This window comes from Phyllostomus hastatus, unplaced genomic scaffold, assembly GCF_019186645.2.
Source record: "Phyllostomus hastatus isolate PE091 unplaced genomic scaffold, TTU_PhHast_1.1 phas_scaffold_182, whole genome shotgun sequence".
Taxonomy (NCBI): domain Eukaryota; kingdom Metazoa; phylum Chordata; class Mammalia; order Chiroptera; family Phyllostomidae; genus Phyllostomus; species Phyllostomus hastatus.
Genome location: NW_025334013.1, coordinates 285,299 through 312,674, shown reverse-complemented (window position 1 = coordinate 312,674; position 27,376 = coordinate 285,299). Strand labels below are relative to the sequence as shown.

Genomic DNA, 27,376 nt, shown 5'->3' with positions numbered 1-27,376 from the left:
CGGCCTGTTTTCTTAAGACGGAACTCGGGAAGCCTCGTCCGCATTCCAAGAGTTCCGATTCCCAGAACTGGGGCTCAAAAACAGACGCACGAGGGGGAAACCCTTGCCCCCGCGCAGCCCCGCGCAGGCCTTAAAAGGAAAGTCTTTTCGGCGGGAGACAGTGGGGCTGACTTATGTGTAAACTGAAAAGAAAAATGGACAGTTTAAAAATTCTTCCATGCTTAAACACACACGTGGCGGCAGTCTATGGTTCACATTGTGAAAACAGATTAATCCACAAGTAGCAAGTTCTGATACGAAACTCTTCTCAAATAATTTAAAAAACACTGAGACCCTCACGCTCCCGACGGGAGCTCTTATCTACACAAGTTCACAATGTTTAGACACAGACCACAGGCAGGCGCTGACGTGGACGCCAAAGCTACTCAACATCAAACGAAGGCTGATTCAGACTCACACGTGACTGGCACCAAAGGAGACACAAGGGGGGTGGCCCGACCCCACGAGACAGCGGCAGTTCCCGTAAACGCCTCCCGACCGCACCACGGACACACAGCGGCTGCTCAGGGCCTCCAGGGCGCTCCCAGGCAGACGGTCAGCACAGTGGATGCAGGGTGGGCCACAGTCTCCACCCAGAACAAGTCAGATCTGTGCCTGGGGTCAGCTCCCGCCTTCAGCTCCTCGCTTCGGCCTCGGGTCAGGACAGCAGGAAGACAGGCAGGTGTGGGGGAGTTGTGGGGGGAGGGCCAGAACCTTCCACAGACTGGGAAGTTTCTCCCCGGCTCACACCCGAAGCTGGGCATCTTCCCAGTCCAGGCAAATGCTGGCTGAAATCTAGGGGCAGGACACCTCCACCTGGACATGACGCATTCGTTGCCCTAGCAGCCCCAGGGTCTCCCAGACCCAGAGCAAGATGCTTTGGAGCAAGACTGGAGGTGTGGCCACTGATGGGGCAGGGGCCTAAGAGCTGTCCGTTGCTGTGTGGCATTTGCCCGAAAGCCCCAGTGGTCACGAGACCAGGTTCCCCTCGAGCGCTGGGCTCATCCAGCCAGACGTGTCACCTTTCCCGGTGTAAGACCGGGACCCAAAAGGGACCCACTGCTGCTGCCCCTCCATCATGGCAGCGGCAGCGCTCAGGGGACGCCCTCCTTCCTCTGGCAGCACTGCGAGGGCGGCGCAGACCAGTCATAGACGTAGGAGAGGCGCTGCTGCACCTCCTGCTTGCACAGGCGGCCCTCTCGCATCAGCGTCTGGTGCTTCTCCAGCATGTCCTCCAGGCTCTGCTTGTGCGTCACCAGGTACTGGTTGTTGCACCCGCGGGACTTGTACTCGGTGTCAAAGCGCGGGTCGTGTTCACGCTGCACGTCTACGGGCGCCAGCCAGGCGCCCATAGACACGTCCTCACTGTGCCACAGGCGCAGGTACTCTCGGCTGAGGCGCAGGTAGTGCACCAGGTCGGCGGAGAGCACGTAGCCGCCGCCCAGCGCATAGGGCAGGTAGTAGTCGCAGAGCTGCCAGGACGCCTCACGCCAGCGACCCCCCGGCTTGACGCGGCCGCGGCCTGAGAAGAAGCCCCAGTAGAGGCGGCGGCGGCGCACTGGGTCGCGGGCACGCAGATCGGCCAGCAGCGCATCCAGCCGCACGAACGAGTCGTCGTCTGCCTTGAGCACGAACTCGAAGCCTACGTGCTCATCGAGCCAGCACAGCATGGCCAACACCTTGGCGGTGAGGTTCTCATAGGCGTCGCGCAGCGCGGGCAGCAGCAGCAAGTCCCCGTGCCGCGCCTGCTCGCGCTCCAGGGAGCGCCGCTCCTCGGCGCCCAGGCCGGCCGTGCCCACTGCGAAGCGCGCCCACACGTCGCCGGGGCCGCCGCGCCGCGCCGCCGCCAGCCACGTGCCGCGGACTACGCTGCGCCGCTCCGCCGCCCGCGGCGCGCTGGCCACCAACACAGCCAGGAAGGCACTGGCGCGTCCGGGTCCGACGGGCAGGGCCCCGGGGCTGCGGCCGGGCGACGGACCAGGACCCTCGGCCGTGCAGCGCGCCAGATAGAGGAGCGCGGCGCCGCACAGCACCAGGCCGACCAGGCCCAGCGTCGTCCGGTGCCGCCACGCGCGCCGTGGCAGCTTCATGGCGCGCCGGCGAGCCTGCGAGCGCGCGGAGACCCCAAGGTCCAAGGCCCGCCGGACCGCGGGCCGGGCCGGCCGTCCGTCACGTGCCCTCGCGCGCCGTTTTCATTGGAGGGCCGCGCGGCCGTTTCCGCCCAGAGACAAGATGGCGGCTCCGGCGTCCTCGCGCGGACGTCGCGCCTGCCCTCACGGCCTGGAGGCCCGCCTCTTCCCGGAAGAAAGATGGCCGCGGCCTAGCCGACTCCCTTTGGAGGCGTCACGGCGCTCGGCCGCCTTCGGTGGGTCCTGGGCGGTGAGTGAGGACCCGGGCAGTGAGTGGGCAGGGACGCGGAAGCCGCCCGGACCGGAAACGTCGTGGACACAGGCCGAGGGACGCGGTCACGGGGAGCGTGGACCCCGCGTTCAGCGCGGGGCGACCTCACCGTCCTCGTCTGCGAAACGGGGGCCGTGACGCCAACTAGTAGGACTCCGTGAAGACCCGAAACCCCGTAAAGCCCGGCACCGTCAGGGCGACTCCTGAGCCGGGGGCAGCTTTTAAAATAAGCGTTTGCGTTTGGGGCAAGAAACGAGGTTCCCCAGGACGGACACCCAGGGGTGGTGGCCTCCATCGACCTGGGCTGGTGGGCGCGTCCCGGGAGCTGTCGCTTCCCGGTCGAGGACGGGAAGTGAGCAGGGGACCAAAGTAAATGCTGTGATCCCAGGGGCCGGAGCCTCGGGGAGCGGGGAGGGGGGCTTGCATCTGTGCGGTTGTTCTTGGGTGACTTTTTCTGCGAGCAAGATTAAGTAGTGGGAAGAGTGGACTTGGTGTCAAGGAGCAAAGTGCAGTGCAGGTGTGCTCTGTGTGTGTGCGTGTCAGCAGGCACAAGGCTCACTGAGGCCGCGAGGTGGGAGGGGCCGGTGCCCCTTGGGTGTGTTTGGGTGTTTGCCGGCACCACGCCCAGTCCTCACAAAGACCTGGGGTCAGGGTGGGGGCTCCCTCTTCCATAGAGGGAAACTGAGGCAGGGAGGCCGGGCAGCTCAGCCAGTCACAGCTCACAAGCGGCCCGCGGGGGTCTCCAGAGGGTTCAGCCTCCACGCCGGCAGGGACAGAGACACACCCGGAAGGGGCTGCTGCACCTGAGGAGGAGGGGCGGGGCTGGACACCCTCCCTCTCCGGAGAAGGCTCGGCCACTCTGCCTCTCGTGGGTCCGAGGGCTTGTCTTTTGTGTTACAGAGAAACTGTCTTTTCCGTCCAAGGCTTGTCCAGCCCTGGCTCAGTGCTGTCTCTGTGGACAGCTGACCGCTCGTCGGGGTCTGGCGGCCGGGGGCTGTGGCCTCACTCCCTCGCCTGCCTCTCCTCTCTCCGCAGCTACTGGCCACGCCTGCAGGCCGTCTCGCGGTCGGGCCCAGGCGGCCATGCCGTCCACACAGGCTCCCGGTTGCAGCCTGGCTCCTCGCAGCCTCTGGCTCCTGGGTGCCGTCCTGCTGGTTGGGGCGTCCGCCCGGCCTGCCAACCACTCGTCCACCCGGGACAGAGCAGGCCGCAGGGAGGACAGCGAGATCCTGCCCCCGGACCACCTGAACGGGGTGAAGCTGGAGATGGATGGCCACCTCAACAAGGACTTCCACCAGGAGGTCTTCCTGGGAAAGGACACGGACGGGTTCGAGGAGGACGCGGAGCCTCGGAAGAGCCGCAGGAAGCTGATGGTCATCTTCTCCAAGTAGGTGCCCAGGGGGCCTGGGAGGCTGAGAGTGCATGTGGGCAGCTGGCGTTGGTCCAGTCCTGGTGTGGCGTGGTGCGGGAGGGCGCGCGGGCCCACTTGGTGACGAGCTTGGGAGGAAGGCGCAGTGACACGTGCTGTTGGTTGGCGACACTGGGGAGGTTTGCAGGCGTCGAGCAGCGTGCTGGGTCGGGGGCTCGCGGAGGGCCAGAGTGAGGGGCTGCCCGCCCTGCGCGGTGGCCCCAGGCCCGTGCCCGCGGTGGTGAGTGGGAGACAGGCGGCTGCGGGAGTGGCCGCAGTGCCCGTTCGAGGAGGCCTGGTGGTGCCTGTGAGGCGTGGGGCGGGCTGGAGGGTGCAGGGGGCCCACTGGAGGGTGGGTGCTCGTGGCTCTGCTCCGGGAAGGAGACCGGGGGTTCCGCCGCTGTGAGCACTCCCACCATCCCCCACGTGCGGTCATGTGGCCTGGGGCTTTGGAGCCACCCGAGGGAGGTGAGGGGCCTGGCAGGCAGGACAGGGACTCAGGACGAGGCCCTGGCAGCTGGACTTAGCCTCGTGTGCTCCTGTGTGGGTCACATCACCTGGCGCCCTGCTTCCCGGGTCGGACACCCTAAGGCCTGGTACTGGCCCCCGTCCACACCCAGGGGACCAGGAGCAGCGGGGGACCAGGGTAGAGAGCTGGTGGGGGACAGCGGGGGCCAGGGGCGTGCAGACCCGGGCTGGGCCAGGCCGGGTGTTCTGAAGGTGGGTGGGCAGGTTCTGCCCAATCAGGGAGACTCCAGGTGTGGCCCCTGTAGGCTGAGGGAGCCGAGATAGCAGGAACCTGGTCACCAAGTGCGGTACCCTCGGCGTCGGGTGTCTGCGCACTGGGCGAGACGTCGGAGAGGGGCCACGGCCAGACCAGGGCCTTTGAGGCTCCGCGCTGGGGCCAGGAGAGGAGCCTCCTGCCGCTGGGGTGCAGAGCCGGCGGCAGCAGTCAGCCCGTGGAGCCTGCTGGTCGACCTGCCGGCCGGGTGCGGGGAGCGGAGGGCTGGGGCTGGGGAACAGCGCTGGGGCCGCCTCCTGGACCTTTGGAGTGCAGTCTGCTGTTCCGGGGGGCAGAGAAAGGCTGCGAACCAAGTCGAGCTGGCAGGTGGCAGGCGGCTTCTTTGCGGCTGGCGGAGCCGGCCCACGAGAGGGGGTGGGGCGGCGCCTGTCCCTGTGGGTCCCCAGGAAGGGTGTGGGCCCAGCTGCAAGCTGGGAGGCCTGGGGTGCTAACGGGCGTGCTTGTGGGCAGGTGGGGTGGTGTGGGGTCAGACGCCCAGGTGGCATCTCAGGGGGTGTTGTCCAGGGTCACCTGGGTCAGGTGGTGTCACCACCGGTGGAGTTGCTCTGCGTCCTGTCCCTCCTGCCCCTCCTGGTACCGAGGGACCGGACCCTGTGTCCCGTGTGGAGGTCTGTGGGGGCCGCCCTCCCCTGATGTCTGTCCCTGTGGACTCACGGGTGTTGTCCCAGCCGCTCGTGCTGCTGCTCACAGCGCCCAGCCTTGGCCTCTGCGTCCGCCGCCCCCACGCCCCTGGCGTCCTTCCCGCCCCTCGTCCCTGCCCTTCCCACGGGGTGCAGAGTGTCGCTGTCCTGGCAGTTGCACAGCTGCCTGCGGGGCCCTCGGCCGCCCCGTGTCCCTCCGTGCTGTCTGCCGGGGCCCTGGCCTTGCCTGACCGGCCCGCCGCCCGCAGGGTGGACGTGAACGCCGACCGGAGGATCAGCGCCCAGGAGCTGCAGCGCTGGATCGTGGAGAAGACGGCCGAGCACTTCCAGGAGGCCGTGGGCGAGAGCAGGGCGCACTTCCGCGCCGTGGACCCCGACGGTGACGGTATGGCCCCGACCCAACCCTGACCCCGACCCTGGGGGGCCGGGCAGACCGAGACGAAGCAGTGAGAGCCCGTGGGCCCCCGTGGGTGCCGCTCACCCTGCCAGCCAGGACGGGGGCTGGCGGCCTCCCGGGCACAGCGGCCTCCACGCTGCCCTCACGTGGGGGTTTGCGACGGGCGCCGTCAAGTGATTAAGTTCCCCCGTGGAAAGCGTTCCTCGTCAGACCTGCTGATGGGACGGTCTGCCCTCTCAGGCCGCGTGTCCTGGGACGAGTACAAGGTGAAGTTCCTGGCCAGCAAAGGCCACAACGAGAGGGAAGTGGCCGAGAAGATCAAGAACGACCAGGAGCTGAAGGTGGATGAGGAGAGTGAGTGCCGCGCCCCAGGGCCACAGCACCGCGGGGGCCACCGTGCGGCGTCGGAGCCTGGCGGGCTGGAGGAGGCCCCTGGGGGCGTGTGCGCAGCCGGGCGCCGCTGGGGCTTGTTGGGGGCACGAGGACCGGGCCGTGTGGTGCCTGTGGGTCTGGTTCTCCCTTCATCTGCGGGCCGTCATCCCCCGCCGTGGTCCCAGCGCCCCAGTCGCCGAGGCGTCTGCCGAGACGCTGCCCTGAGTGTCCTGGCCACCGGCTGAGTGTGGGGAGTGTCACAGCCTCGGGGGCGTCCCCATCGCCCTGCCATCCGCTGCTGGGTGAGGGTGCCCCGGCCACGCTGGTCCTCGGCCGAGTCTCTCCGTGGACTGGCGGGCCCGGCTGCCGTCAGCCCCGCGGCCCTGCCGTCGGGGTGTCAGCCCTGGCACGCGCCCCTCCCAGCGCCCCGGAGGGCGGCTGGCACCGGGTTGGCCTGCGGCCCGGCCCTGCTGTGGCGGGGCGGCCCTCCTCCCCCCAGCCCCGGCCCCCTGTCTCGTCCTCCCGAGACTTCGAGGCCTCCCCAGCGAGCACGGCGCTGGCTGTGGGTGTCTGTGGGTTCTCTCGGCGGCTGGAGCAGGTGTCCCCTCTTCCCCTGTGCTGGCGGTTTGGCCGCGCGGGGGCTTGGGACTCGCCAGATGCTTCCTGTGCGGCCGACGTGCCCGTGGACTTTCCCCTTCGGCCCGTCAGACGCAGACCGGCCGGCGGTCCCGGTCCTGGGTCCTGGTCCTGGTCCCGGTCCGGGTCCTGGTCCCGCCTCCTTTGCCCCCGCTGCTGCCGGCCTCGCTTCGCTGATGTCTCGTGGGGCTTCGGCGCCCGTGCTCGAGAGAGGCGCTGCAGGCCTGCTCCCTCGCCCGGCGCCCGTGTGGTTGGGGGCTGGGTGGGAGCGTCCCTCTGCCTCACGGGGGGGGCTTCAGCGGTGGCGGGCGCTCTTCTTCCCGTGGGGGGTCCGTGGGGGGGGCCCACCACAGACCTCTGCTGGCATTCTCTCCACAGTGTGTGTTTTCGTGGACCAGGAGTGGGGCTTTGTTTTGTGAGTCCGTCTGGGTTCTCTGGTAGCAGGCGAGTTAGGCCCATTCACGTTTCTGTCTCTTTGCTTCTCCTGCTGCGCGCCCCCCCCCAGAGTGGGGCTCCTCTCCCCTCCAGGGCTCCGGGCGGGGCCTGTCCCAGGCACCCCTGCGGCGTCTGGTGTCCCTGCCTGCGGCCCCGTCACTCCTGTCTCCGTCACCTGTCCTCTCGCACGAGGGCGCTTGCCGCCGGGTGCTGGGTCTGCCCCGGCGCCCTCGTCCCGGGTCCCTCCCTCCCTCGCTGCAGCTGGGAAGAGCTTCTCTCCGAGTCAGGCTCCAGGCAGACCTGCAAGTCCGTGCCGTCCCGCCCCCTCGGCGTGGTGGGCTGGAGCCACCAGCCGCTCCCAGCCTGCCCTCCGGCAGCCGGCCAGCGCAGACCCGTGTCCCCCAGAGGTGGTCGGCGCGCCGCCAAAGCTGGCAGGACCGGGCACGGCAGAGGCCCAGCGTCCAGCCCGCTCCTGCCGTGTTGGCGCAGGGTGGTCCCTGCGGCCCCCCTGCCCAGCCCTGCCACGGGGGGCGGGGAAGGGGGCTGCCCTCTGGCGCCCAGAGGGACGTGAAGGGGCGAAGTCCGGCTTCCGTCCCCGGCTCGGGCCGCTTTTCTGACGGGGCAGCGTGTCGGGGGCTGCGCCTGCACGGGGGGCTGCGTCCAGGGGGTGGTTCCGAGCCGCACACGGCGGGGGGCTGCCCTCTCCGCCCAGGGGCAGAGCCTGGGGCCCTGCGCGGCCGTGTCCTGAGCTGGCCGCCCCGTTCAGGCAGCGGGCCTCGGAGCCCCCCGGACGCCCCCTGGATGCGTCCCGAGTGCCGGGGTGCCCACAGGCGCGCCTCTCCCAGCACAGGAAGTCCTGGAGAACCTCAAGGACCGCTGGTACCAGGCGGACAACCCACCCCCGGACCTGCTGCTGACGGAGGAGGAGTTCCTGTCCTTCCTGCACCCTGAGCACAGCCGCGGCATGCTCCGGTTCATGGTCAAGGAGATCGTCCGCGACCTGGGTGAGGCCCGGCCCCAGCCTGCCCGGGGGGGGAGGCCAGCCCTTCCCGCCAGCAGCTCGCCGGTCCTCCTGGCGGGGGGTCAGTGTGAGTGGGCCCTCGGCGGGGTGGCCCCCGGGCGCACGTGGCCCCAGCCCGGTGCCCGGCAGCCCTGCGAGACGCAGCCGTCTGACTTTAGCCTGAAATCACAAGCTGAAAACCCGGCAGCAAACCCACTCGGCGGACCCTGCTCGGTGGCCCCCGGGGCCCCGTGCCGCTCGAGGCCTGAGCGCCCCCTCGTCCCGCAGACCAGGACGGCGACAAGCAGCTCTCCCTGCCCGAGTTCATCTCCCTGCCGGTGGGCACCGTGGAGAACCAGCGGGGCCAGGACATCGACGACAGCTGGGTGAGGGACCGCAGGAAGGAGTTCGAGGAGCTGATCGACGCCAACCACGACGGGGTCGTGACCATGGAGGAGCTGGAGGTGGGCGCGGGGCGCCCCTGGGCCTCAGCGAGTGGGGGGCGCCACCTGCAAGGGGGGCCTGAGCGGGGGGGGTGGTGGTCGCTCAGCGGGGCTGCGTGACTGCCGGCATCTGGCCGTGCCTGTCCCCGGGTCTGGGTGGCAGGGCTCACGTGGCCAGTCCTGGCTCTGGGCAGCCGGGCGTCCCGGGACGAGGACGCGGCCTTTTCCCCTCCGTGGGTCGGTGCCGGGGAGCTTGTTTTTCCCGCCGTGGATGAGTCATCTCATTTCACACGAGAACTCGCCGATCCCCGGTGAGAGCTGGCGGGCAGCCTGGGGTTGGGGCTCCCGTCCCCACTGCGGACCGGTGGCCAGTTCAGTCTGTGTCCACGCGGCCCGCCGGCTCCGCTGTGCCAGGCAGGGTCTCCTCTCCCCGCCCGCCCCCCGGGGCCCACGGAGGCAGCGCCCACACGGCCCTGAGCCACTGCCGGCCTGGCATCTGCTTTCCAGAACATTCCAGGACACACCTGCATACCCGTTGCAGACCCCAGCTGACAGCTGTCACGAGAAGCTGGGGCTGGCTGTGACAGTGGGCCCAGCCGAGTCCCCGGCCGAGGGCGCCGGCCCCGGGCTGGCGTGGGGGGTGAGGGACGCCCTGGGGGTGTCACGGCCGCGGGCCGGAGGTGCTGACAGGCGCAGGGCCCTTGCAGGAGTACATGGACCCCATGAACGAGTACAACGCCCTCACGGAGGCCAAGCAGATGATCGCCGTCGCCGACGAGAACCAGAACCGCCACCTGGAGCCCGAGGAGGTGCTCAAGTACAGCGAGTTCTTCACGGGCAGCAAGCTCATGGACTACGCCCGCAACGTGCACGAGGAGTTCTGAGCCCGCCCACCCGCCCGGGGCGCCTGCAGGAGGCCCGCATAATCTCAGCATCTGGCTTCTGAGAACCCCGAGGGAGGGGCCCCGGGGCCCGACCACATCAGGGCCTGCAGGCTCGTGAGCCGTGGGAAGCAGCGCGGCTCCCGGTTCCTTGACGTGAGGGCTGAGGCCCCAGCAGCCGTGCTCTGGCCGAGCTGGGGCCGTGGCGGTGGCTGTGGCGGGCGGCTGTCCCAGCGGCCGTCAGGGTTCGGTCTCTGACGAAACCCATACTTGTGGCAGGAATCACGTTAACTTACTTTAAAATATAGTTGTCTCCTTCTCTGAGCTTTATTCTCTCCTCGGACAAAAACTCGCACAGCAGTTCGGAACACCAAGGCCGGGGGGCTTCCCCTCGATGCTCGTGAGGTGGGCAGTCTGGCTAGGACGCCACGCCCCACCCTGTGTCCGGTGCCGGCCCAGTGGCAGGATGGGGGCCGCTCCAGGGTAGTGGGGGCCGCTCTTGCGGGGCCCGTCGGGAGTGGGAGTCCCAGGAGCAGGGGGCACCCGAGGACGAGCCCCGAGCCACTGCTCTAGGGCTGGGCAGGGCCCGGAGGGGCCCGACGGGGCTGAGACCTGGGAACGGGAGGGGCAGTGCGGGCTGCTGCTGGGCCGGGCGGTCCCCTCCGCGTGGCTCCTCTGGGTGGCGCTTGGAGGCCGACCAGAGCCTTCCTGGGGGCTGGCCGGGCCCCGTGCTGGCTGGCACGTCTGCTGGCCGGCTCCCTCTGGCAGGCTGGGGCCTCCGAGTGCAGCTCTCGGGCCGGCAGGTTGGGGGGGGCCTGTGCGGGCCCCTCCCGGGAGGCGGGGGGCTCCCAAGACCAGCCCTGCCACGGGGCCCACTTCCCAGCAGCCCGGGTCAGGCCACCGCAGAGGAACGGGCGGGGCGACACCTGGGTTCCCACAAAAACAAAGCAGAGACTGTTTTCAGAGCTGAGACGGGAGCGGGGACCTCGGTGGCAGGAGGCCCTGGTGGGCCAGGCGCTAGGGCAGGGTGGGTGGGTGTGAGCAGCTGTGAGCTTGGGCAGAGAGGCCGGCTGATCGCCCGGCAGCCGGGCCCACAGGGGAGGCTGGGCCCGCGGGACGTGGGGTTGTCAGCGCCCGGGGCTCACCTGGGGGTGGGCACCCCGGGGCCGGACCCGCGGGGCCTCACGGGACAGACCCCAGAGCTCGGGGGCAGGGGCCCCGAGTCGGCCCCAGGGAAGGATAGGGCACTGCCCCCCGGACCTGAGGCTGCAGTTCTGTTGCCTTCTTTCTTCTGGATCACTTTCAGACAAGGGAGAAAGAGAGGAAGAGAAATGCCGATCAGTTGCCTTTGTTGTGCCCCCCACGGGGGACCTGGCCCCCAACCCAGGCGTGCGCCCTGACTGGGAATTGAACCGGTGACGCTTTGGTTCGCAGGCCGGTGCTCAGTGTGCTGAGCCGCACCCGCCAGGGCTGCAGTTCTCTTCATGTGGCAGAAAGACTTTTCTCACCGTCAGTGGGAGACGGGGTGCGCTCACACACACGCAGGCTGGGCTGCCCAGACGCCCTGACCCCCACCCCCTGGGACCGCCGTGTGGACCCTCACTCCAGAGGCTCGGGAAGGCGGCCCCTGTTTGGGCCGTGGAGTCCAGGGGATTTCCCACAGGTGGGCTGGGAGCTGGCTGGTACCTGAGTGTCCCAGGAGGAGGGGACTTTCCAGGCTTCTGTGCCTGAAACTTCTTAAATTAGCTGTCAGATAGGTGAGCCCGTGCCGCCCGCCCGGTCTGAAAGGACGAAAACAGCCCAAGCATGCCTCCCCGCCTCGCACCCGGCGGGAGGCACGTGTCCGTGCACACGTGTGCGCCTGCATGCTTCCCCTGCGACCGCTGTGGCGGCTGCCTGTCCTGGGACTGCCCGGGGCCACCCTGGAGGGTGCCGCGCGCTCCCAGGACGGACCGTGGACAGGCCACTCCAGTCCGTCCCCGTGAGGGGTGCTGAGAGTCTGTCCTCTTGGAAACTGCCCCAGCACAGGCCCGGGGGCACCTGGGGGCAGCCACACGTGCCCTCCAGCGTGGGGGGGGCCAGTGCCCCGTGCCCCTCACACACACAGACACAGGACGCCCCCCCCTCTCCAGGCCACGGCCCCCGGGACGGGGCAGACGCCCGCTTGGCTGCGCGTGCTGCTCTGCCCAGGCTGGCCGGCGGGAGCGCCGGAGGTGGACGGTGGCCTGGGCGGCCGGGGGCTCCCCGTCCCCAGCCCCGGGTCTGGGCCTGCGGCGTCCGGGTGCCGGCCAGGCTGGTGTCCCGAAGTTGCTGTCTTTGGTGGGCAGCCACCTGTGCGTGACGCCGCGTGGTCGTCCCTCCGGGGGGCTCCCTGGGGTTGCTCCCGCTTCTTGAGAGGATGCCAGTCCTGTGGGGTCAGGTCCCGCCCCGTGACCTCTGACCGAGATCGTCTCCAGACACAGCCGCTTGGGGTCCGGGCTTCCGCACGCGAACCTGGGAGCCCAGTGTCACCCCAGCACCTGCTGCGCTCAGACCCAGCTGCGCACGCGTCCACCCGCACAGCTGCCGCCCCGCGGGGGCCTGTGGTCCTGCTCTGCGGCCCGGGGCTCTCCCCTCCCCCGAAGCTGGTGCTGGGCGAAGGTCCAGACTGTGGGCCCTGTCGCCTGACCGAGGGGGCTGCCTCAGTTTACCCGTGGACTCTGGGCCTCTTTCGCTGAGGGACGAGGATTGGTGTTGCCTCCCCTTCCTCCCCGGGAGCTCGCCGGGGCTGCAGGTGCCAGGGGGCTTGGCCCAGCTGCTGAGGGGCCAGCTTGTCCCCGCCAGCCCAGGCCTGTCCAGGGGGGCCCTGCACCTGTCTGCAGCCCGAGCTCCACTGCGGAGACCCACAGTGCGAGACCTGCAAACACCACCCCTGCCCGCCCGGCCAGGAGGTGGAGACCCAAGGTAAGTCCCTCCGGGCTCCAGCCTGGGCGGCCACTCGCCGCAGCGGGACACTGTGCCTGGGTGGCGTGTGTGGGCGTGGGAGGAAGCTCGCTGGCTTGGGGGACACAGACGCAGCCTCGGGCGGGGCTCCTGTGTGGGTCAGCGCTGCAGCCACGTGGCCGGCCCTTCCCTCGTCCAGGGGCTGGGACGGTGCCCATGCAGGGGGGTCCTGTGAGGCTGGAGGGCGGCAGGTCTAGGGCCAATGGGGACGCCAGCCATGGCCCCTCTGTCCGGGACCCTCGCTGCCCTCCTGCCCTCCGGCCCTCGGGACCAGCACAGGCCTGGCCTTTGCTGCCACTCCACCCCACCCGGCCCCATCACTGCCCCCCTCCCCGTGTGCCCCCGGGGGGCCTCCACTCAGCCCAGGGTCATGGCCTGTGGGTTCCCCAAGGCTGCCTCCCCCACAGACGCCTGCCCTGGACAAGGCACACTCGGACGCTGGCTTCTCTGGGGCCCCGTCCTGAGGACGCTGAGACCCCTGTCCAGGGGACACGTGAGGGGGTCCACACCCACCAGTGGCCCTGCTGCCTGTCCATCTGTCTTTCCGTCCCTCTGTCTGTCTGCAGGGAGCTACAATTTTGGCTTCATATGCGTCGACTGTGCCAAGGGGACCTTCTCCGGGGACAGCAAGGGTCACTGTGACCCTTGGGCAGCGTGAGTCCTGGGGGGGGCCTTCGGGGGCTCTCGGGGGGCGGGGCTCCCCTGTCCCTCCGGGTGCGGCGACCCCCGAGAGGTCGGGCAGCAGCCGTAGCGGGGGCTGCTGGTGGCCGAGGGCTGACGAAGGGGTGTGTGTCCCGGCGCCCCAGCTGCTCCCGGTCGGGCCTCCGCACCGTGTTCCCCGGGAACAGGACGCACGACGCCCTGGCAGTGAGTGGCCGTGCAGTCTAGGGGTGTCCTCCCGGTCCCCTCCTCCTCACGCCCGCCCTGCCCCTCCTCCCCAGCCTTTATAGCCACATCCTGCAAGGAAAACCCCCAGACTCCTGTGCCGCCGGTGCGATGAGGAGGTGTGTGGGTGCTCCGTGGCCCGGGGCGCTGCGCTCCGCCCTGCTGCTCCTGGGGCTGGGCGCCGCGGCCCAGCCCGTCTGCAGGGAGAACACCTACCCCAGGGGCGGCAGGTGCTGCAAGGAGTGCGACCCAGGTGAGCGGCCGGCCGGCCTGCCTGTGGGGACGCGGGGGGGCGCCAGCGGGGGCCCGGGGGCATGGGAGCCGGGGACAGGGCGGGCGGCAGGGACCTCGCGCCCGGCCGGGCCGGGGCCGGGCCAGGTGGCACAGCCCCGAGACTCCCCCCGCAGGTTTTCAGATGCTGAGCCGCTGCACCGACAGCCGGGACTCGCTGTGCCTGCCTTGCCAGCCGGGGTTCTACAACGAGGCCGTGAACTACGACACCTGCAAACCCTGCACCCAGTGCAACCAGCGTGAGGCCCGGCCCCGCCCCCGCCCCCCACGGTCACGCGCCCAGGAGGCTCCCGGGGTCCCCCAGCCGCAGGACCGGCCCCGAACCACAGCGGGGCTCGCTCCTCCTGGGGGTCCCCGGCGGCACCTCCCGCCTCCCGGGGAGCCGAGACCACGTGGACTCGGGGTGTGGTGTGTGTCGGCCACGTGGCCCCTCGGGCCACGGAGGGTCCTGTGGGCTGGAGGGAGGGCGGGAAGGGAGGCCAGGCTGCCCCGGGGCTGTGCCTGGTCCACGTGGCCAGGAGGGAGGCCGCCTCGAGGGGTCTCCAGGCGTCCGGGGGGCCACTGGATGGGGTGGGAGACTTCGGGCCCTCGGCCTGAGACCAGCCGCGTCCTGCAGGAAGTGGGAGCGAAGTCAAGCGGATGTGCACAGCCACCAACGACACCGTCTGCAGCTGCCGGCCCGGCACCCAGCCCCGCGGCGGCTTCAAGCGAGGCGTTGGTGAGCCCGGGCCGGGGCCTGCCCATGTCCCCCGCATCCCACGCTGCCACCTCCTCCCCGGCACTCCTCTCCCAGGCCCTGGGCCCCGTCTCCCAACAGGTCACGCTCAGGTGTGGGTGCAGGGGCTGGGGGCTCCGGGTCCGGCCCGGGCGGGGGGCGTACGGGAGGGGCTTCCAGAGGCTGAGGGGCAGGCAGCACAGGGCTGGGCCTTGAACGCAGTCTTCACTGCAGACTGTGCTGTCTTTGTGGCAGACTGTGCCCCATGCCCACCAGGACACTTCTCCGCCGGTGACAACTCGGCCTGCAAACCCTGGACCAAGTGAGTGTCCCAGGGACCGGGAGGCCCAGGGGCCTGGCCACCTGGGAGCCAGGAGCCACGTCCAGAAGCAGGAAGCCTGCTGGCTCGGGGAGCTCCTGGACCCGTCCCCCACTGTGGCCCGTCCCATGCCCAGCCCCGGGCCAGCCTCCGCCCACTGGCCTTCCCACTGGGCGGGAGGGGGAGCTGAGCCACCTGGCCCAGGGAGTGCGGGAGGCCCCCACTCAGCCGCCCCTGGGAGGTCGTCTTTTAGGGCTTCCTGAGGGGGCAGGGGTTTGCGGGCAGGGCCGGGAGGAGCCCTTGGGGAGCAGAGTGAGGGAGGGGACATGGGGGTGAGCCACAGCCTCGGAGACCCTGCAGGTGGGGCTGAGCTTCCTGGGGGCGGCCGAGCCCCATCCCCCTCCTCCACCCCCCCTTGCGTTGTGGGGTTTGGTGCCGCCGGAGGCCCCCCATCAAACCCATGGGCCCCACGGGTCCCTGACAACGCCCCTGCCCTCAGCTGCACCTTGGAGGGGAAGCGCACCCTGAGGGCCGGCAGCAACAGCTCGGACGCCGTCTGTGAGGGCAGGACGCCCCCAGCCACCCTCCCTGAGAGGACCCCAGGCTCCCCAGCCCTGGTCCCCACCACCCAGCCCCCCACCGCCTGGGCCAGGTCCTCACAGGGGCCTGCCATGCCCCCTGCGGAGTCCCCTAGGGGTAAGGGTGCTTGGCCTCCCCCACCGGGGCCCCCAATCCAGAGGGTGGGTGTGGGGAGGGGGGCCCCCTCTGGTGGACCCCGCCCAGCCTTGCTCTCACCGCAGGCCCCGAGCTGGCCGCCGTCCTGGGCCTGGGGCTGTGCCTGGGCCTGCTGGCCCCGGTGGCCGCCGCGCTGGTCCTGCTGCAGCACTACAAGGCCTGGAGGCTGCCTGCCCCCCACGCCAAGCCCCCCGGTGAGTGCCACTGCCACCTGCCTGGACCGCCCACCCGGAGCCCCAGGCCCCGGCTCACCTCCACCTCTGCTCTCCCCGCCCCTGCCAGGAGGGAGCAGCTGCCGGACCCCCGTCCAGGAGGAGCACTCGGACGCCCACTCCGCCCTGGCCAAGCTCTGAGCAGCTGCGCCCTGCCACCCCTTCGTCCTGCCGGCCCCTCGCCCTGGCGCCCCGGCACCCGCCCTGGCTTGCCGCTCTGTCGCCCCGTCCCCCCGGCACCCTGTCGCCTGCCCTGCGCCGTTCTAGGCGCGCCTGGGCTCGCCCCCGGGCTCGGCTATGTATGCCATGCATACTCCACCCGCGGTGGCCCCCAATAAACGCCGTCGGCCGACGCGGTCTCAGTCTGGGCGCCTGTGGGCACGCGCGTGGGGGCCGGGGCGCTGGGGCCCCGGGGCGCCGTCCTCCCGGTCTCTGGCCCAGACAGCCCTGCGGGCGGCCTGGAGCCAAAGCGAAGGTCGGGGCCCAGTGCCGGGGGTCGGCGGGGTCCTGGGCTCAGAGCTCACGGCGCAGGGGGGACACTGAGGCCCAGGTTTCAGGGGAGCAGCGAGGACGGCCCCACTGTCCCTGCAGGAGGGCCCCGTGTGGCTTGCCCCTCCTCCCAGCCCCTCAAAGCCTGTGCCCGCCGCCATGGGCCTGTGGTGACCCGGACCCCCACCCGTGCCCCTGGTCTCCGGTGCTGCTCGGTGCCCTCCGGGTGCCCAGGGCCGAGCACCCCCAGGGTCCTCGAGGGTGGCCACGCTCCCGAGCCCTGCAGGCAGGGACCTGGTGGGACGTGAGCGCTGGGCCTCGAAGCGGACGCCCGGACGTCCACCCGAACAGCAAGGGGGGCGGAGACGTCCTGGCGCGCTCAGACAGCCCCCGGCCAGCACTCGGGGGCGGCCCTCCGCGGCGTGCGGCGTGGACGGCCGCCCAGGGCGTTTCGGAAAGAGACCGGCCGCGCCCGCCCGTGACAGCAGCCGGCCCCGGCAGCCCTGCCAGCGAGCATCCGCCCCAGCGGAACCAGACCGAGGGCAGAAAGGGCACAGGAAGCCGGGATCCAGCGTGGAAACGCTGACAGGAAGCTGCGTGGGACCAGCCCAAGTGAGCGAAACCACAGGCCACGGCGGGAGGGGGCGCGCCCTCGGGGCCTGCTCGGGTGCTGCCTGCCGGGAGGGGCCGGGGGACGGCACGCGCGAGCGCCAGCGCGGTGCACGGGGCAGAGCCCTGCCCGGGCCATGTCCGGCCCGGCCCTTCCAGCCCCGCCGACCGACCGACCGACCGGGGCTTCCCGCCTGCCGGCAGCTCGCTCTCCACAGTCGCCCCACGGGCCTTGACCTTTCCCCCTCAGACCTCTGACCCCATCCCCGGACCCTCCAGCTGCAAAGGGAAGGAAGCCATCGGTCTCCACGGGCCCCAGCAGGGCCGAACAGGGCTGTCACCCCCGCTGTGGGGACAGGGCCTCCAAATGGGGCCTAAGGGAGGGTCTGGACTTCGGGGCTTAGAAGGCCGGGGGTCATGGGGAAGGGCTTCTCCCCACGCCCACCCCAGCCCGGGGCTCCGTGTCCACTGTGGGACAGAGGCGTGGACGGAGGGTGGCCACTTCCCCGTCGCTTCTGCGCTGCCCCTTGTCTGGGACTGGCTCTGCTGACGCCCTCCAGGCTTTCTCCTGCCCGAGTCCCAGGCCTGGTGTTGAGCTGCATCCTGCCCCCCAGCCGCAGGGCCCAGGTGGTGCGCCCACCTGGCGTGCCCCCTTCCGGCTCCCCCGTCTGGCCCTGTGGAGTGGCAACCCTCCGCCTCTCCGCACCCCGGCCCTCTGGTGAATGCCAGACTCCCCCGTGGGCCCCTCGTGGCACACACACGGGTTGCTTCCGAAAGCCGGAATAAACGGTACGATGCAGGTTCGCAGCTGCTTGTGAGCTGTTGATAAAGCTGGAAACAAAGGCAAGCAGAAAATCACCTCGGCCCCACTGCCCATCGCGGAAGCCGCGCCGGCTCGAGGGGCCGCCCCGTGGCGGGGACAGGAAGGCAGGCGTGGGCACCGGTGCTTTCTGGCTTCACTCTGCCTTTCAACGGCTTTTCGCGCCGCCCTCTGAGCACACGGCTGGGCCCCTGGCGTCTGCAGAGCTGCAGGTGAGGGCGGTGACTCCGCCCCCGCCCACCTTGCTGACTCCAGAAGGTTCCCACCGCCCTTCTGGGAAGGACCAAAGGACAAGCATCGCTGTAGGGGGTGTAGTGTGTTTTCTGGGCGCTCACCGAACCGAAGGTCGCATGCTAGCACAGACCTGGCCTCCCCCGCCTGTAAAATAAACAGTGCCCCGATTCTCCACTCAGAGCACCTTTACCTGGTGTCCAGGTGGGGCCACATGGCCTCCCTTTCTGCCGTCGCTCTCGGACCCACCTCCCCACTAGGACCTGAATACAGATCTCGGGGCTCCCTGGCCCCACCGGTGCCACCTTACCTTCAGGGTCTCCGGCAGCTGGGAGCCACAACCACCCTGGAGACCCCTGTCTGAGGACCTGAGAGCAAGGGTTGAGTCACAACCCCCTCACTCCCATCATTTCTCTCGGAAAAGGGACAGCTGACCCCACGCAGGTCTTCTGGGCCTGTCGGCATCACAGCCGGCACACCTCCGGCCGTGGGCACCTGCCCCCCCACCCCCGGCCACCTGGAGACCCCAGTGCCCAGCCCCCACACCCCCAGCAGGCTCCGCCAGCTCCCCGGGGCTGAGCCTCAGCAGGGCAGGGAAACAAAGCCAAACAATCTAGCTGGGCTTCCTGGAGGAGGCAGGCCCCAGAGTCCTTCAGTGCCACATGGGGAAGCTGAGGCTCAGAGAGACAAGGGACCGTGTCAAGGTGAGTTGGAGGCTGTTCTCTGTGGCTCAGGAGCTCCAGCGAGGGCTGGGGCTCCATAGCCTCCAGGATGACCAGGTCTGTGCAGGGAGATCCGAGCTGGAGCCCCTCGGCGGTCAGGGCTGTGCCTGCGCAGGCTCCATGGGCCTCCAGCTTCCACCAGCACCCCGGCCCCTCGCCCACCGTCCTCCGGGGACCCTCCCACATGCCGAGGAGCCCCCTGGGTTGGGAGGGGGAGAGGCTCCCTGGGGCTCAAAAGCACGGGCAGGGTGGCTGCAGGCTGCACCCACGGGGACATGGGGGGCGTCCCAAGCTGCTGGAGCCCCGCCAGGCTGGGGTGGCCCCGTCAGGAAGAAGGCTCATCGTAACGCTTCGAAGTGGAGGGGCTCTCATCCTAATTCCCAGAAAGCGGGTGGGGCGCTCCTCCTGACCCCTGGGTGGGACCCCAGGCTGCTGGGTGCTGAGCTCAGAGCCGAGGCCTAGTGGGTGTGGCCATACCTGGGGCAGGTGGGGCTCCGGGTCTGGGGGCTTCGGGGAGGACGGGGGCTGCCCCCCACTCCCCCTGAGAGTCCAGGGAGGCTGGAGGTGGGAGGGGACTCGGCCAGGAGCCAAGGGGCCCCGGGAGGGAACCGCTCAGGCTCAGTGCCACCCGCACGGGAGGTCCCTCCTGAGAACCCACCTGCGGGCAGTGCCCACCCACGATGACTCAGGGCCTGACTGACCACCCACGTCCAGAGCCCACCCCTGCTGCCCTCCTGCCCACACCCCCCGTCTCTGCAGACCAGGTGGCCACAGGCTTTGCATAGAGAGACTTTCAGACCTCCCCCACCCCCGCGCCGCTCACCGCTGGGCTGGGGGGGGTGTGTGGACAGGAGCTCCCGGGAAGAGGTCAGGCAGGAGCACTTAGGGACCCCCAAGGTCCCTCCACATGTGTCTGGAGCACCAGTCAGTGGACTCCGACCTCAGCGGCTGGGACCCACTAGATTCGGAAGAAACAGGCTTTATTTTTCAAAGCACTTTCAGGTTCACAGCGAAATTGAGGGGCACGTAGAGACTCCCCATCGGCCCCCACCCACGCGCAGCGGTCGCCCTTACCAACGTCCCCACAGGGTGCATGTGTCACAACGGACACGCCACCATCACCCAGGAGCCCCCCTTACATTAGGGTCCCTCCGTGCTGTGCATTCAGCGGTTTGCACAGAGGTGCCCTGACTGCGTTCCCCAGGATGGTCTCGGAGGAGTCTCGCTGCCCCCAATCCCCTGCGCTCCGCCTGCCCCGTAAGCCCCGAGTCGCTGCGTGTTGGGGGTCCAGGTGGTAGCAATTTCTCTCGCCCCCGGGGCGTGGTAGAGGCGGGGCTGCGTGCGGCCCCGTGGGGCGGGGTCTGGGCGTGCCCGGTGAGGCGTGATGGCTTCCCAAAGTTGGGGAGCTCGCTCGGGTGACGCTTCCATGGGCGCAAGGGGCGCGCGGGCGGCCCTGTGGGGCGTCGCGCTGCTCTGCGCGCTTGGCCTGGGCCAGCGTACCACCGGGGTCCCGAGATGCGGCCCCGGGCGCGTTCCGAAAGGCACCGGGACGAACGCGCGCTGCTGCGGCCCGTGTGCTTCGGGTAAGGCGCGCAGCGGGCGGGCGGGCGGGCGGGCGGGGATGGGGTCCCGGCTCGGGCTCAGAGGCGCTGCGCTCCCTCCGCGTGCGCAGACCCGGCAGAGGTGAAGCAGTGGGCAAGCTTTCCAGGTCCAGAACCCCGGGCTCCACCGCAAGCCCGGGGAGTGGAAGCAGCCGGGCTCCCGCCGGCGGCTTGAGGCGCGGACCCGGGGTGAGGGGACGGAAGCCGTTTCCAAGGCGGACCTGGGGTCCTGGCTCCTACTGAGTGCCTAAGGGGTCCTTGGTCATCACCCAGGCCACTTCCTGCCCCGCACCCCCTACTCCCGCCTCTGACCTGCGGCTGTGGGTGAGGGGCGGGTGGAATGTGCCTGTTTGGGGACACATATCAAGGGAAAGACACCCCAGGGTGTCACCCTGAGGGGTCCTGGGGCTGGGGCCGGGAGGAGGGCAGGCAGACTGATTCCAGGCCCATGGCAGCTGGCGCAGTGCAGGGTGAGAGCGGCCCCCAGGCCACTTCCTTGTGTGGCAGGGACGGCTCCGGTCCCAAGCAGAGCCACAGCCACAGCCACAGCCACAGCCACAGCCACAGCCACAGCCGCAGCCACGCCGGGCTGGGCTGGCCCGGCTTCAGGCAGAGCGGTGGGCCAAGTAAGGGTCCTGGCTCCCAGGCAGGTGCCCTCTGCCCCCTGGTGGCGTCTGAGAGTGGGCTGCCGGCCCTGATGCCCCTCCGCCCAGGAGGGCTGGACGGGGGCAGCCCTGGGGAGGAGCACTCTTCCCAGCTGCTGAGGGGCCAGCTTGTCTCCGCCCAGCCGAGGCCTGTCCAGGGGGGCCCTGCACCTGTCTGCAGCCCGAGTTCCACTGCGGAGACCCACAGTGCGAGACCTGCAAACACCACCCCTGCCCGCCTGGCCAGAAGGCGGAGCCCCAAGGTAAGTCCCTCTGGGCCTCAGCCTGGGCGGCCACTCGCAGCAGCGGCTGTGCCTGGGCGGTGTGTGTGGGCGTGGGAGGAAGCTCGCTGGCTTGGGGGACACAGACGCGGCCTCGGGCGGGGCTCCTGTGTGGGTCAGCGCTGCAGCCACGTGGCCGGCCCTTCCCTCGTCCAGGGGCTGGGACGGTGCCCATGCAGGGGGGTCCTGTGAGGCTGGAGGGCGGCAGGTCTAGGGCCAATGGGGACGCCAGCCATGGCCCCTCTGTCCGGGACCCTCGCTGCCCTCCTGCCCTCCGGCCCTCGGGACCAGCACAGGCCTGGCCTTTGCTGCCACTCCACCCCACCCGGCCCCATCACTGCCCCCCTCCCCATGTGCCCCCGGGGGGCCTCCACTCAGCCCAGGGTCATGGCCTCCGGGTCCCCCCAAGGCTGCCTCCCCCACAGACGCCTGCCCTGGACAAGGCACACTCGGACGCTGGCTTCTCTGGGGCCCCGTCCTGAGGACGCTGAGACCCCTGTCCAGGGGACACGTGAGGGGGTCCACACCCACCAGTGGCCCTGCTGCCTGTCCATCTGTCTTTCCGTCCCTCTGTCTGTCTGCAGGGGAGTACAATTATGGCTTCATATGCGTCGACTGTGCCGAGGGGACCTTCTCCCGGGGCAGCGAGGGCCAATGTGACCCTTGGGCAGAGTGAGTCCTGGGGGGGCCTTCGGGTGGCTCCCAGGGAGGGGGGGTGCTCTCCTGTCCCTCCGGGTGCGGCGACCCCCGAGAGGTCGGGCAGCAGCCGTAGCGGGGGCTGCTGGTGGCCGAGGGCTGACGAAGGGCTGTGTGTGCCGGTGCCCCAGCTGCTCCCGGTCGGGCCTCCGCACCGTGTTCCCCGGGAACAGGACACACAATGCCGTGTGCGAGCTGCCGCCGCCGCTGCCGCCGCCCGCCGGGCCGCGCTGCCCGCTCACCGCGCTGCTGGTCCTGGGCGCCTGTATCCTGGCCGTGGCCGCGGCCCAGCTCGCGCTGCAGCTCTGGCAGCTGAGGAGGCAGCTCGTGCAGCCCCCAGGTCAGTTGTGCCCAGGCGGGGGAGGCGGGCCCCTCCGTGGCCTGCCCACTGACCACGGCCCCTCCGCAGAGACCCAGCCCCTCCTGGAGGCGCCGCCGGTGGTTGAGGACACCTACAGCTGCCAGTTTCCAGAGGAGGAGCGCGGGGGTCGGCTCTCGGAGGACCCGGGGGAGGACAAGGGCCCACCGGGCAACCTGTGGGTGTGAGGCCCGGCCTCCTTCCAGCACAGTAGACCTTGACGCAGGCCTCCCTGGACCAGCCCGGGGCCGACCCTCGGGTGCATGGGCTCTGGGCCCTGCGAGGGGCCCGGGTCTGGCCCGGCCCTGCTCCCCTCGGCGGTGGAAGCGGGTGGGGACGGTGGCAGCGATGGCTCCCCAGACCACGCAGAAGAGGCCGCAGCTGTCGCTGGACGGCGGGAGACGCCACCGGTAGGGCTGCCTCCCCCCCTTGCTGGCCCCGATGAGGTTGGGTCTGTGGGGCCCGGTTCCCTGGACGGGAGGCCACGCGGCCCAGGACAGACTGCAGGCGGAGCCCAATAAACACTTGTCCAGCGACCCGAGTGGATGTGTGCCGGGCAGAGGTGGGGACTCGAGGCATGGGCCCCGGGGCGACCCCCGCCGCGGCCGCCATCCCCCCTGGGCTAGGTGGGGTGGGGGTGGGGTTTGGGACCAGAAGTTGGGCCACCCAGAGCAGGAACCACAGGGCTCGGGAGGCGTCCTGGGGCGGGGGCTGTGCTGGGCTGCTGCGCTCTGGGCATCTTCGCTGCCGTCCAGTGACCCCGCTGCTCGCCTGCCTGGCACACACGAGGGTAGCCGGGTCCTGGGCCTGTGTCGGATCTCAGGGCTGCCGCTGCCCCGGACTCTGGGCTCAGGCTGGGCACCCCACCCGGCCCCGGGGGGGCACCTGCCGTGTGTCATTGGGGCACAAAGTCTGGGGCCAGGTCCGCTTCCTCCCTCAGCTCCTCCGGGTGGATGGTGGCCGTCTCAACTCAGCCACCTGCGGCCCCAGCCCACCTACCCGCCCTGCCGCGGGCCTCTGCCAGGTCACAGGACCTGGATCCCGGGGAGCATGGTTCTGGGGTTCCTCCCAGCCTCCCGGCAGGGCTGGCACCTGGGGAGGTCTGATAAGTGCTCACTGGCGCAGGCTCTCAGGGCGTGGAACCAGGGCCAGTGGGGACCCGTCTCAGCGGCAGCACCCTCCAGGTGACAGCACACCTGGACGCCCACTGGCAGCCCGAGTGCTCCAGCCCCCCCCCCCGCCCTCCCCTCCTGCCTGCACGCTGCCCAGCAGAGCTCCCTGACTCACTCGCTGGTCCTCACCCCACCAGTCCCAGCGGGCAGGGGGTGGGCACTGCCACAGCAGGGAGATGGCGGACAGAGGGCCTCGGGTGGGTGTCCCACCCAAGGGCATCGCCCCACCCCGGCACAGCACAGCTCATGTGCACCCCCAGAAGGAGGGTTAGGGATGCCTTCGTGACTCTGGTCCCTGGGGAAATGCCTGTCCTCGGGCACCTTCTCCGTGCCCACCAGGCCGCAGGCTCTGGGTACGTCCGTGGAGCCCAAGTCCCTGGTGAGTCCCAGGCGCACCAGCTAATAAATCAGGAAACCGGGGTGGGCTGGCTGGATGCCGGGAAGACAGCGGTGGGCACCTTCCGGGCTGTCCTCGGAGCAGACCGCCTCGCTGGGACCTGCCGCCGCTCTGTCCCTGTGTCTCCGGGCCGGGTCTCCCGTGCTGCCCACCCCTCGCCCACTCCCCTTGGGAAGCCAGCCCTCGCGGGGCTTGCTCTCGTCACCTGGGCCCCGGACCGGTCCACCCCCTCAGACAGGCTCTCGGGTGGGCACCCCCTGCTGTCCCAGACCCTCTCCCAGTGCCTGCTCAGGCTGTCCCCCGACAGGGGGAGCAGGGAAGGGGTTCCCCGCCTGGCTCGGCCACCCGGGGAGGGCCCAGGCCTCAGGTCATAGGAAAACCTTCCCCAGAAACCACCGGTCGTGGCCCGTGGCCCGCGGCCCGCCCACGCCCGAGTCCCGGGGCCCGGCAGGTGGGCGAGGCAGGGCTGACTCAGCGTGGAAACTCCTCTGGAGAACTCGGCGCCCAGCGTCAGCGCCGGGGTGGGGGCGGCGGGAGTGACGCAGAGCGATGGGGGATTCCAGCCGCCAGGGGCAGTGGGAGGTGGCGGGGGTCTGGGCAGGCGGCCTCCGGCCCCGGGGAGGGCTTGGGGGTGGTTCTCTCCTGGCGTTCGCGCCCCATGCGCAGCAGAGGCACCCCTGCTCCGCAGTCACCTCATCTCCACCTGCCCCACCCCCCGCCCTCACTCCCCACCTCCGGGCTCTCGCGCCTGCTCAGGCAGCCTCCTTGGAGCCCCCAGGACCCCAGGGTCTGCAGGGCTGGCTGGGCTCTGCCCCGGAAAGGGCCCGTGCTCGGTGTCAGGCTGAGGGGCCGGGGTTCAGGCGTCAGGTGGCAGAGGGGCTTAGGTAGGGAGGCCTGAGCAACTCCGGGTTCAGAGGCAGGAAAGGTGGGCAGGCAATGGGGGCAGTGCCCAGGGCAGGGGGCCTGAGGAGACTCAGGGGTGCTGGCTGTGGGGAAAGGGGGGTGGGGAGGTGGTTCGGAGTTAAGGGGCTGTGGGAGGCTCCCTGCCCTCCCTCAGCCAGCTTCCCAGCGTGAGGCAGGTGTATGCCCCCCCCCACCCCCCCGCAGAGGCTGGTAGCCTGGCCTGGCCACCCAGTCCTAGAGGGACCCCAAGGTGAGACTCTGCCCACCCCAGAACCGCCACCCCCAGGAGCCAGTCTCCAGCTGTTCCGGAAAACCACAGCCCCGCCCCCGGGGTTGGAGTTCAGTCTCAGATAAGGATCCAGCAGCTCTCTGTGTTCCCAGAAGCTCTTCCGGCCTCAGCCAGTCCCCACCCGCCACCTGCCCTTCCCCTTGCTGAGGCTGGAGCCCCAGCTGGACAGAGACCCTCGGTGGGGGCCGGGGGGGGCCACCCCAGAGAGAGCTTGTCCTAGGGCACTGCCGGGGCCGGGGGTCCCTGGCTGCCCCGGCGCTGTGTGTGCCCAGCGGTCAGACGGGCCTACTGTGCCAGGCCCGGCCACTCTGGGTCCCTGACCAGGACCCGGGGCTGTCCCTCCTGCACCCCTGACTCCCAGGTTACCCCTAGCATTAAGGAGCACATCCCTGTGCCTCAGCCCCAGAGCCGGGCTGAGCTCTGAGGTCGGGGCGTGATCCTGGGGGTGCTGCTGGTCCTGTGCCAGTGTCGGGGGCTCCCCCCAACAAAGGGGCTGTGCCCGGGGTGGGGCGGGGAGCCCTGCACCTCCACCTCCACCTCCACCTCCACGGGGCTCATCCTCCCAGGAGGCTGCAGGAGCAGTGACCCGGGCCACGCAGCGGCAGACCTGCGTGTCAGGGACACCTTGCAGGGCTGAGGGGCTGAGGGTGTCCCCCGAGTCCTTGGGGTTCTCTGGCTCTGTCTGGCTGGAAAAGACCCACGACTTCCAGAAGACGCTCAGCAGACCCGGGGCGCCGTCTGCCTGGGGCTGAGGGAGGCCCCACTGGGGGCCAGGGGGAGGCTCTAGGGTTGGTGGGGTCCCCGGGTGCTGCCTGGGTCGGAGCCAAGGGCAGCTGGACCCCCCCCAGGCTTCCTGCAGATGGAGGCACTGCTGGAGTCCCCCGCCCCCCGCCAGCAAGACCCCTGGAGGGGAAAGGGGAAAGGGAAGAGGAGTAAGAGAGCAGGGAGTGTGTGGGGGTCCGGATGTGAGGGGTGGGGGCAAGGAGGGGGGCAGCTTTCCCCATGGAGCACACGCCTGGCCGGGCGCAGGGCCAGGCAGTCCTGTCCTGGGCCCCCAGCGCTGCTGCTCCCCCACTCGGGGGTCCCGGCCGCCTCCACTGAGACTGCTGCCCAGCTGAAGATGCCGGGTGCCGCCGCCGCGCTGCAACAGCGGAACTTTGTGACAGTGGGAACTGACGCTGTCTTTCAGTGCTGACTCTCGTGTGGCTTGGAGATAAGGAGCTGCTTGTACAAGAATTCTAGGAACCACAGAAGACACAGACCCGACCTTAACGCTCCGGGGGAAGCACTGACCTTCAACCGCGGGGCTCCGGTGATGCAAAGCCGGGCTGACTAAACCCGGGTGACGCGCAAGGGCTGTCACCTGCCCCGGCGGAGGGGACCGTGCCCGTCTGCACGCAGAGAACTTCGCACCCCCTCCCTTCGCCTGTCTGCTCCGTTCCCTCTCCCTCCTTACAGACAAGCACCTCTGCGGCACTGAGAGGGAGGCTGGGCTCTGAGGTGTGGGTCTTCTTTTCTGAACGCCAGCACCTGCCCCTCGAGGACTGGTTTTCGAAGTGGTGGCCAGTCGGGCCTGCGTCCGCCTACCCCGTGGCACCCGGTCTCCATCCCCTGCCCGCCCCTCCCGCCCCTCGGGCCCCTCGGGTCCTGACCATGGGTTGTGTGGGGCCTGCGGTGTGACCGTTGCCTCTGGGGGCGAACAGCAGTGGCCCTGGGGGGTGGGACACTGGGACCTTAAGGGCAGCGAACGGCCCAGGCCCTTGGGGGAGCCCCGGGATGGGGGCGCGTCAGGACGGGGCAGGCTGCTCTGCCAACGTGCACTTCCTGTTGTGCCGCGGGTCCCCGAGCATCACTGCAGCCGCTCAGGGTCCGGGGACGGCAGAGGCGTCGGGCGCGGCATCTCCCTGAGGACTCAGGCCACGCCCACGAGCCCCGAGGCCACAGGTCGGCTCCACCTGGGGGGGCCGGAACCTCCTGGGTCAGTCAGTACTGATGTCGCCGTGGGCCACATGGGCAGCCCAGAGGCAGGGGCGCACGGTGGGGTGGGGTGGGGGGGCAGAGAGAGGTCTGTGAGCTGGGACAGGGCCCAGCGGGAGGGGGCCTTGAAGCCGCATGGCCGTGAGGCAGCCTGGGTGCCTGCAGGGAACATGGCCATGGCCCCGAGGGCCCAGGTGCCAGTTTCACGGAGACCTGGGTGCGCTCAGTCCGCCCAGGAGGCCCCCGGTCCCTGATGGAGGCTGCCCTTCACCCCACCCCAGCCTCGGGCTCAGGGCTGGCCGGCTGGGCTGCAGAGTCAGCAGTAGCTGAGCGTGGCCCCTCATGCAGGGTCCACCGGACATGCTGCAGGGGACTCTGGCTCCCGGGCCCTGGCCACTCGGTGCCCTCTTGCCTGGGCGCCCCACACTCCGAGCCAAGGCAGAGAGCAGGACCGTGAGGGCTGCAGCGGGTCTGCAGCTGGGGCCCTGCTCCCTGGCCCAGCAGGGGCCCCACACTGGCTCTGTGACCCTGGGGGACTCCCTTTACCTCTCTGAGCCCCCGTCCCCCCATCCCTTCTCTCCCTGGCTCTGTGGC

The 27,376-nt window shown here is 70.2% G+C and overlaps 4 protein-coding genes across 10 annotated transcripts; 3 read left to right on the top strand and 1 right to left on the bottom strand.

Annotated features, from left to right (window-relative positions):
• Positions 1-723: 723 nt before the first annotated feature.
• Positions 724-2,129, bottom strand: B3GALT6 (beta-1,3-galactosyltransferase 6). Its single transcript, XM_045859171.1, has one exon. The coding sequence runs from the start codon at positions 2,127-2,129 to the stop codon at positions 1,134-1,136; it is 996 nt and encodes a 331-aa protein (XP_045715127.1). The 3' UTR covers positions 724-1,133.
• SDF4 (stromal cell derived factor 4) lies at positions 2,128-9,778 on the top strand. Of its 4 annotated transcripts, none has more exons than XM_045859167.1 (7): positions 2,128-2,404; positions 3,475-3,826; positions 5,539-5,675; positions 5,928-6,041; positions 7,976-8,134; positions 8,419-8,594; positions 9,281-9,778. In XM_045859167.1, the coding sequence occupies exons 1-7, from the start codon at positions 2,128-2,130 to the stop codon at positions 9,455-9,457; spliced, it is 1,392 nt and encodes a 463-aa protein (XP_045715123.1). In that variant the 3' UTR covers positions 9,458-9,778. The 4 variants fall into 4 exon arrangements, with proteins under 4 accessions (XP_045715123.1, XP_045715124.1, XP_045715126.1 ...); XM_045859168.1 differs by having other exon boundaries at positions 2,313-2,418; XM_045859170.1 differs by lacking the exon at positions 2,128-2,404 and adding an exon at positions 2,620-2,791.
• A 2,279-nt stretch (positions 9,779-12,057) lies between these two features.
• TNFRSF4 (TNF receptor superfamily member 4) lies at positions 12,058-17,923 on the top strand. 4 transcript variants are annotated; one of them, XR_006787986.1, is made up of 10 exons: positions 12,058-12,397; positions 13,003-13,090; positions 13,378-13,574; positions 13,729-13,851; positions 14,229-14,429; positions 14,583-14,649; positions 15,146-15,342; positions 15,447-15,575; positions 15,664-16,694; positions 16,942-17,923. XR_006787986.1 is itself a non-coding variant. In XM_045859332.1 (9 exons), the coding sequence occupies exons 3-9, from the start codon at positions 13,433-13,435 to the stop codon at positions 15,732-15,734; spliced, it is 930 nt and encodes a 309-aa protein (XP_045715288.1). In that variant the 5' UTR covers positions 12,058-12,397; positions 13,003-13,090; positions 13,378-13,432; the 3' UTR covers positions 15,735-17,923. The 4 variants fall into 4 exon arrangements, 3 of the variants coding, with proteins under 3 accessions (XP_045715288.1, XP_045715289.1, XP_045715291.1); XM_045859332.1 differs by having other exon boundaries at positions 15,664-17,923; XM_045859333.1 differs by having other exon boundaries at positions 12,061-12,397; positions 14,229-14,330; positions 14,562-14,649; positions 15,664-17,923.
• A 1,513-nt stretch (positions 17,924-19,436) lies between these two features.
• Positions 19,437-22,580, top strand: TNFRSF18 (TNF receptor superfamily member 18). Its single transcript, XM_045859036.1, has 5 exons — positions 19,437-20,047; positions 20,853-20,972; positions 21,575-21,662; positions 21,818-22,026; positions 22,096-22,580. Exons 1-5 carry the CDS (start codon positions 19,849-19,851, stop codon positions 22,230-22,232), a joined length of 753 nt encoding a protein of 250 aa, XP_045714992.1. The 5' UTR covers positions 19,437-19,848; the 3' UTR covers positions 22,233-22,580.
• Positions 22,581-27,376: the final 4,796 nt, after the last annotated feature.

Excerpts from the sequence above, each read along its gene's own strand:
- SDF4 (XM_045859167.1), top strand. The coding sequence starts at position 2,128 with ATGGCGCGCCGGCGAGCCTGCGAGCGCGCGGAGACCCCAAGGTCCAAG. Across the intron at positions 5,676-5,927 it reads CGTGGACCCCGACGGTGACG|GCCGCGTGTCCTGGGACGAG; the intron begins GTATGGCCCCGA and ends CTGCCCTCTCAG. Across the intron at positions 6,042-7,975 it reads GCTGAAGGTGGATGAGGAGA|CACAGGAAGTCCTGGAGAAC; the intron begins GTGAGTGCCGCG and ends CGCCTCTCCCAG.
- B3GALT6 (XM_045859171.1), bottom strand. The coding sequence starts at position 2,129 with ATGAAGCTGCCACGGCGCGCGTGGCGGCACCGGACGACGCTGGGCCTG.
- TNFRSF4 (XM_045859332.1), top strand. The coding sequence starts at position 13,433 with ATGAGGAGGTGTGTGGGTGCTCCGTGGCCCGGGGCGCTGCGCTCCGCC. Across the intron at positions 13,575-13,728 it reads CTGCAAGGAGTGCGACCCAG|GTTTTCAGATGCTGAGCCGC; the intron begins GTGAGCGGCCGG and ends CTCCCCCCGCAG. Across the intron at positions 14,650-15,145 it reads GCCTGCAAACCCTGGACCAA|CTGCACCTTGGAGGGGAAGC; the intron begins GTGAGTGTCCCA and ends CCCTGCCCTCAG.
- TNFRSF18 (XM_045859036.1), top strand. The coding sequence starts at position 19,849 with ATGGCTTCCCAAAGTTGGGGAGCTCGCTCGGGTGACGCTTCCATGGGC. Across the intron at positions 20,048-20,852 it reads CTGCGGCCCGTGTGCTTCGG|CCGAGGCCTGTCCAGGGGGG; the intron begins GTAAGGCGCGCA and ends GTCTCCGCCCAG. Across the intron at positions 20,973-21,574 it reads CCAGAAGGCGGAGCCCCAAG|GGGAGTACAATTATGGCTTC; the intron begins GTAAGTCCCTCT and ends GTCTGTCTGCAG.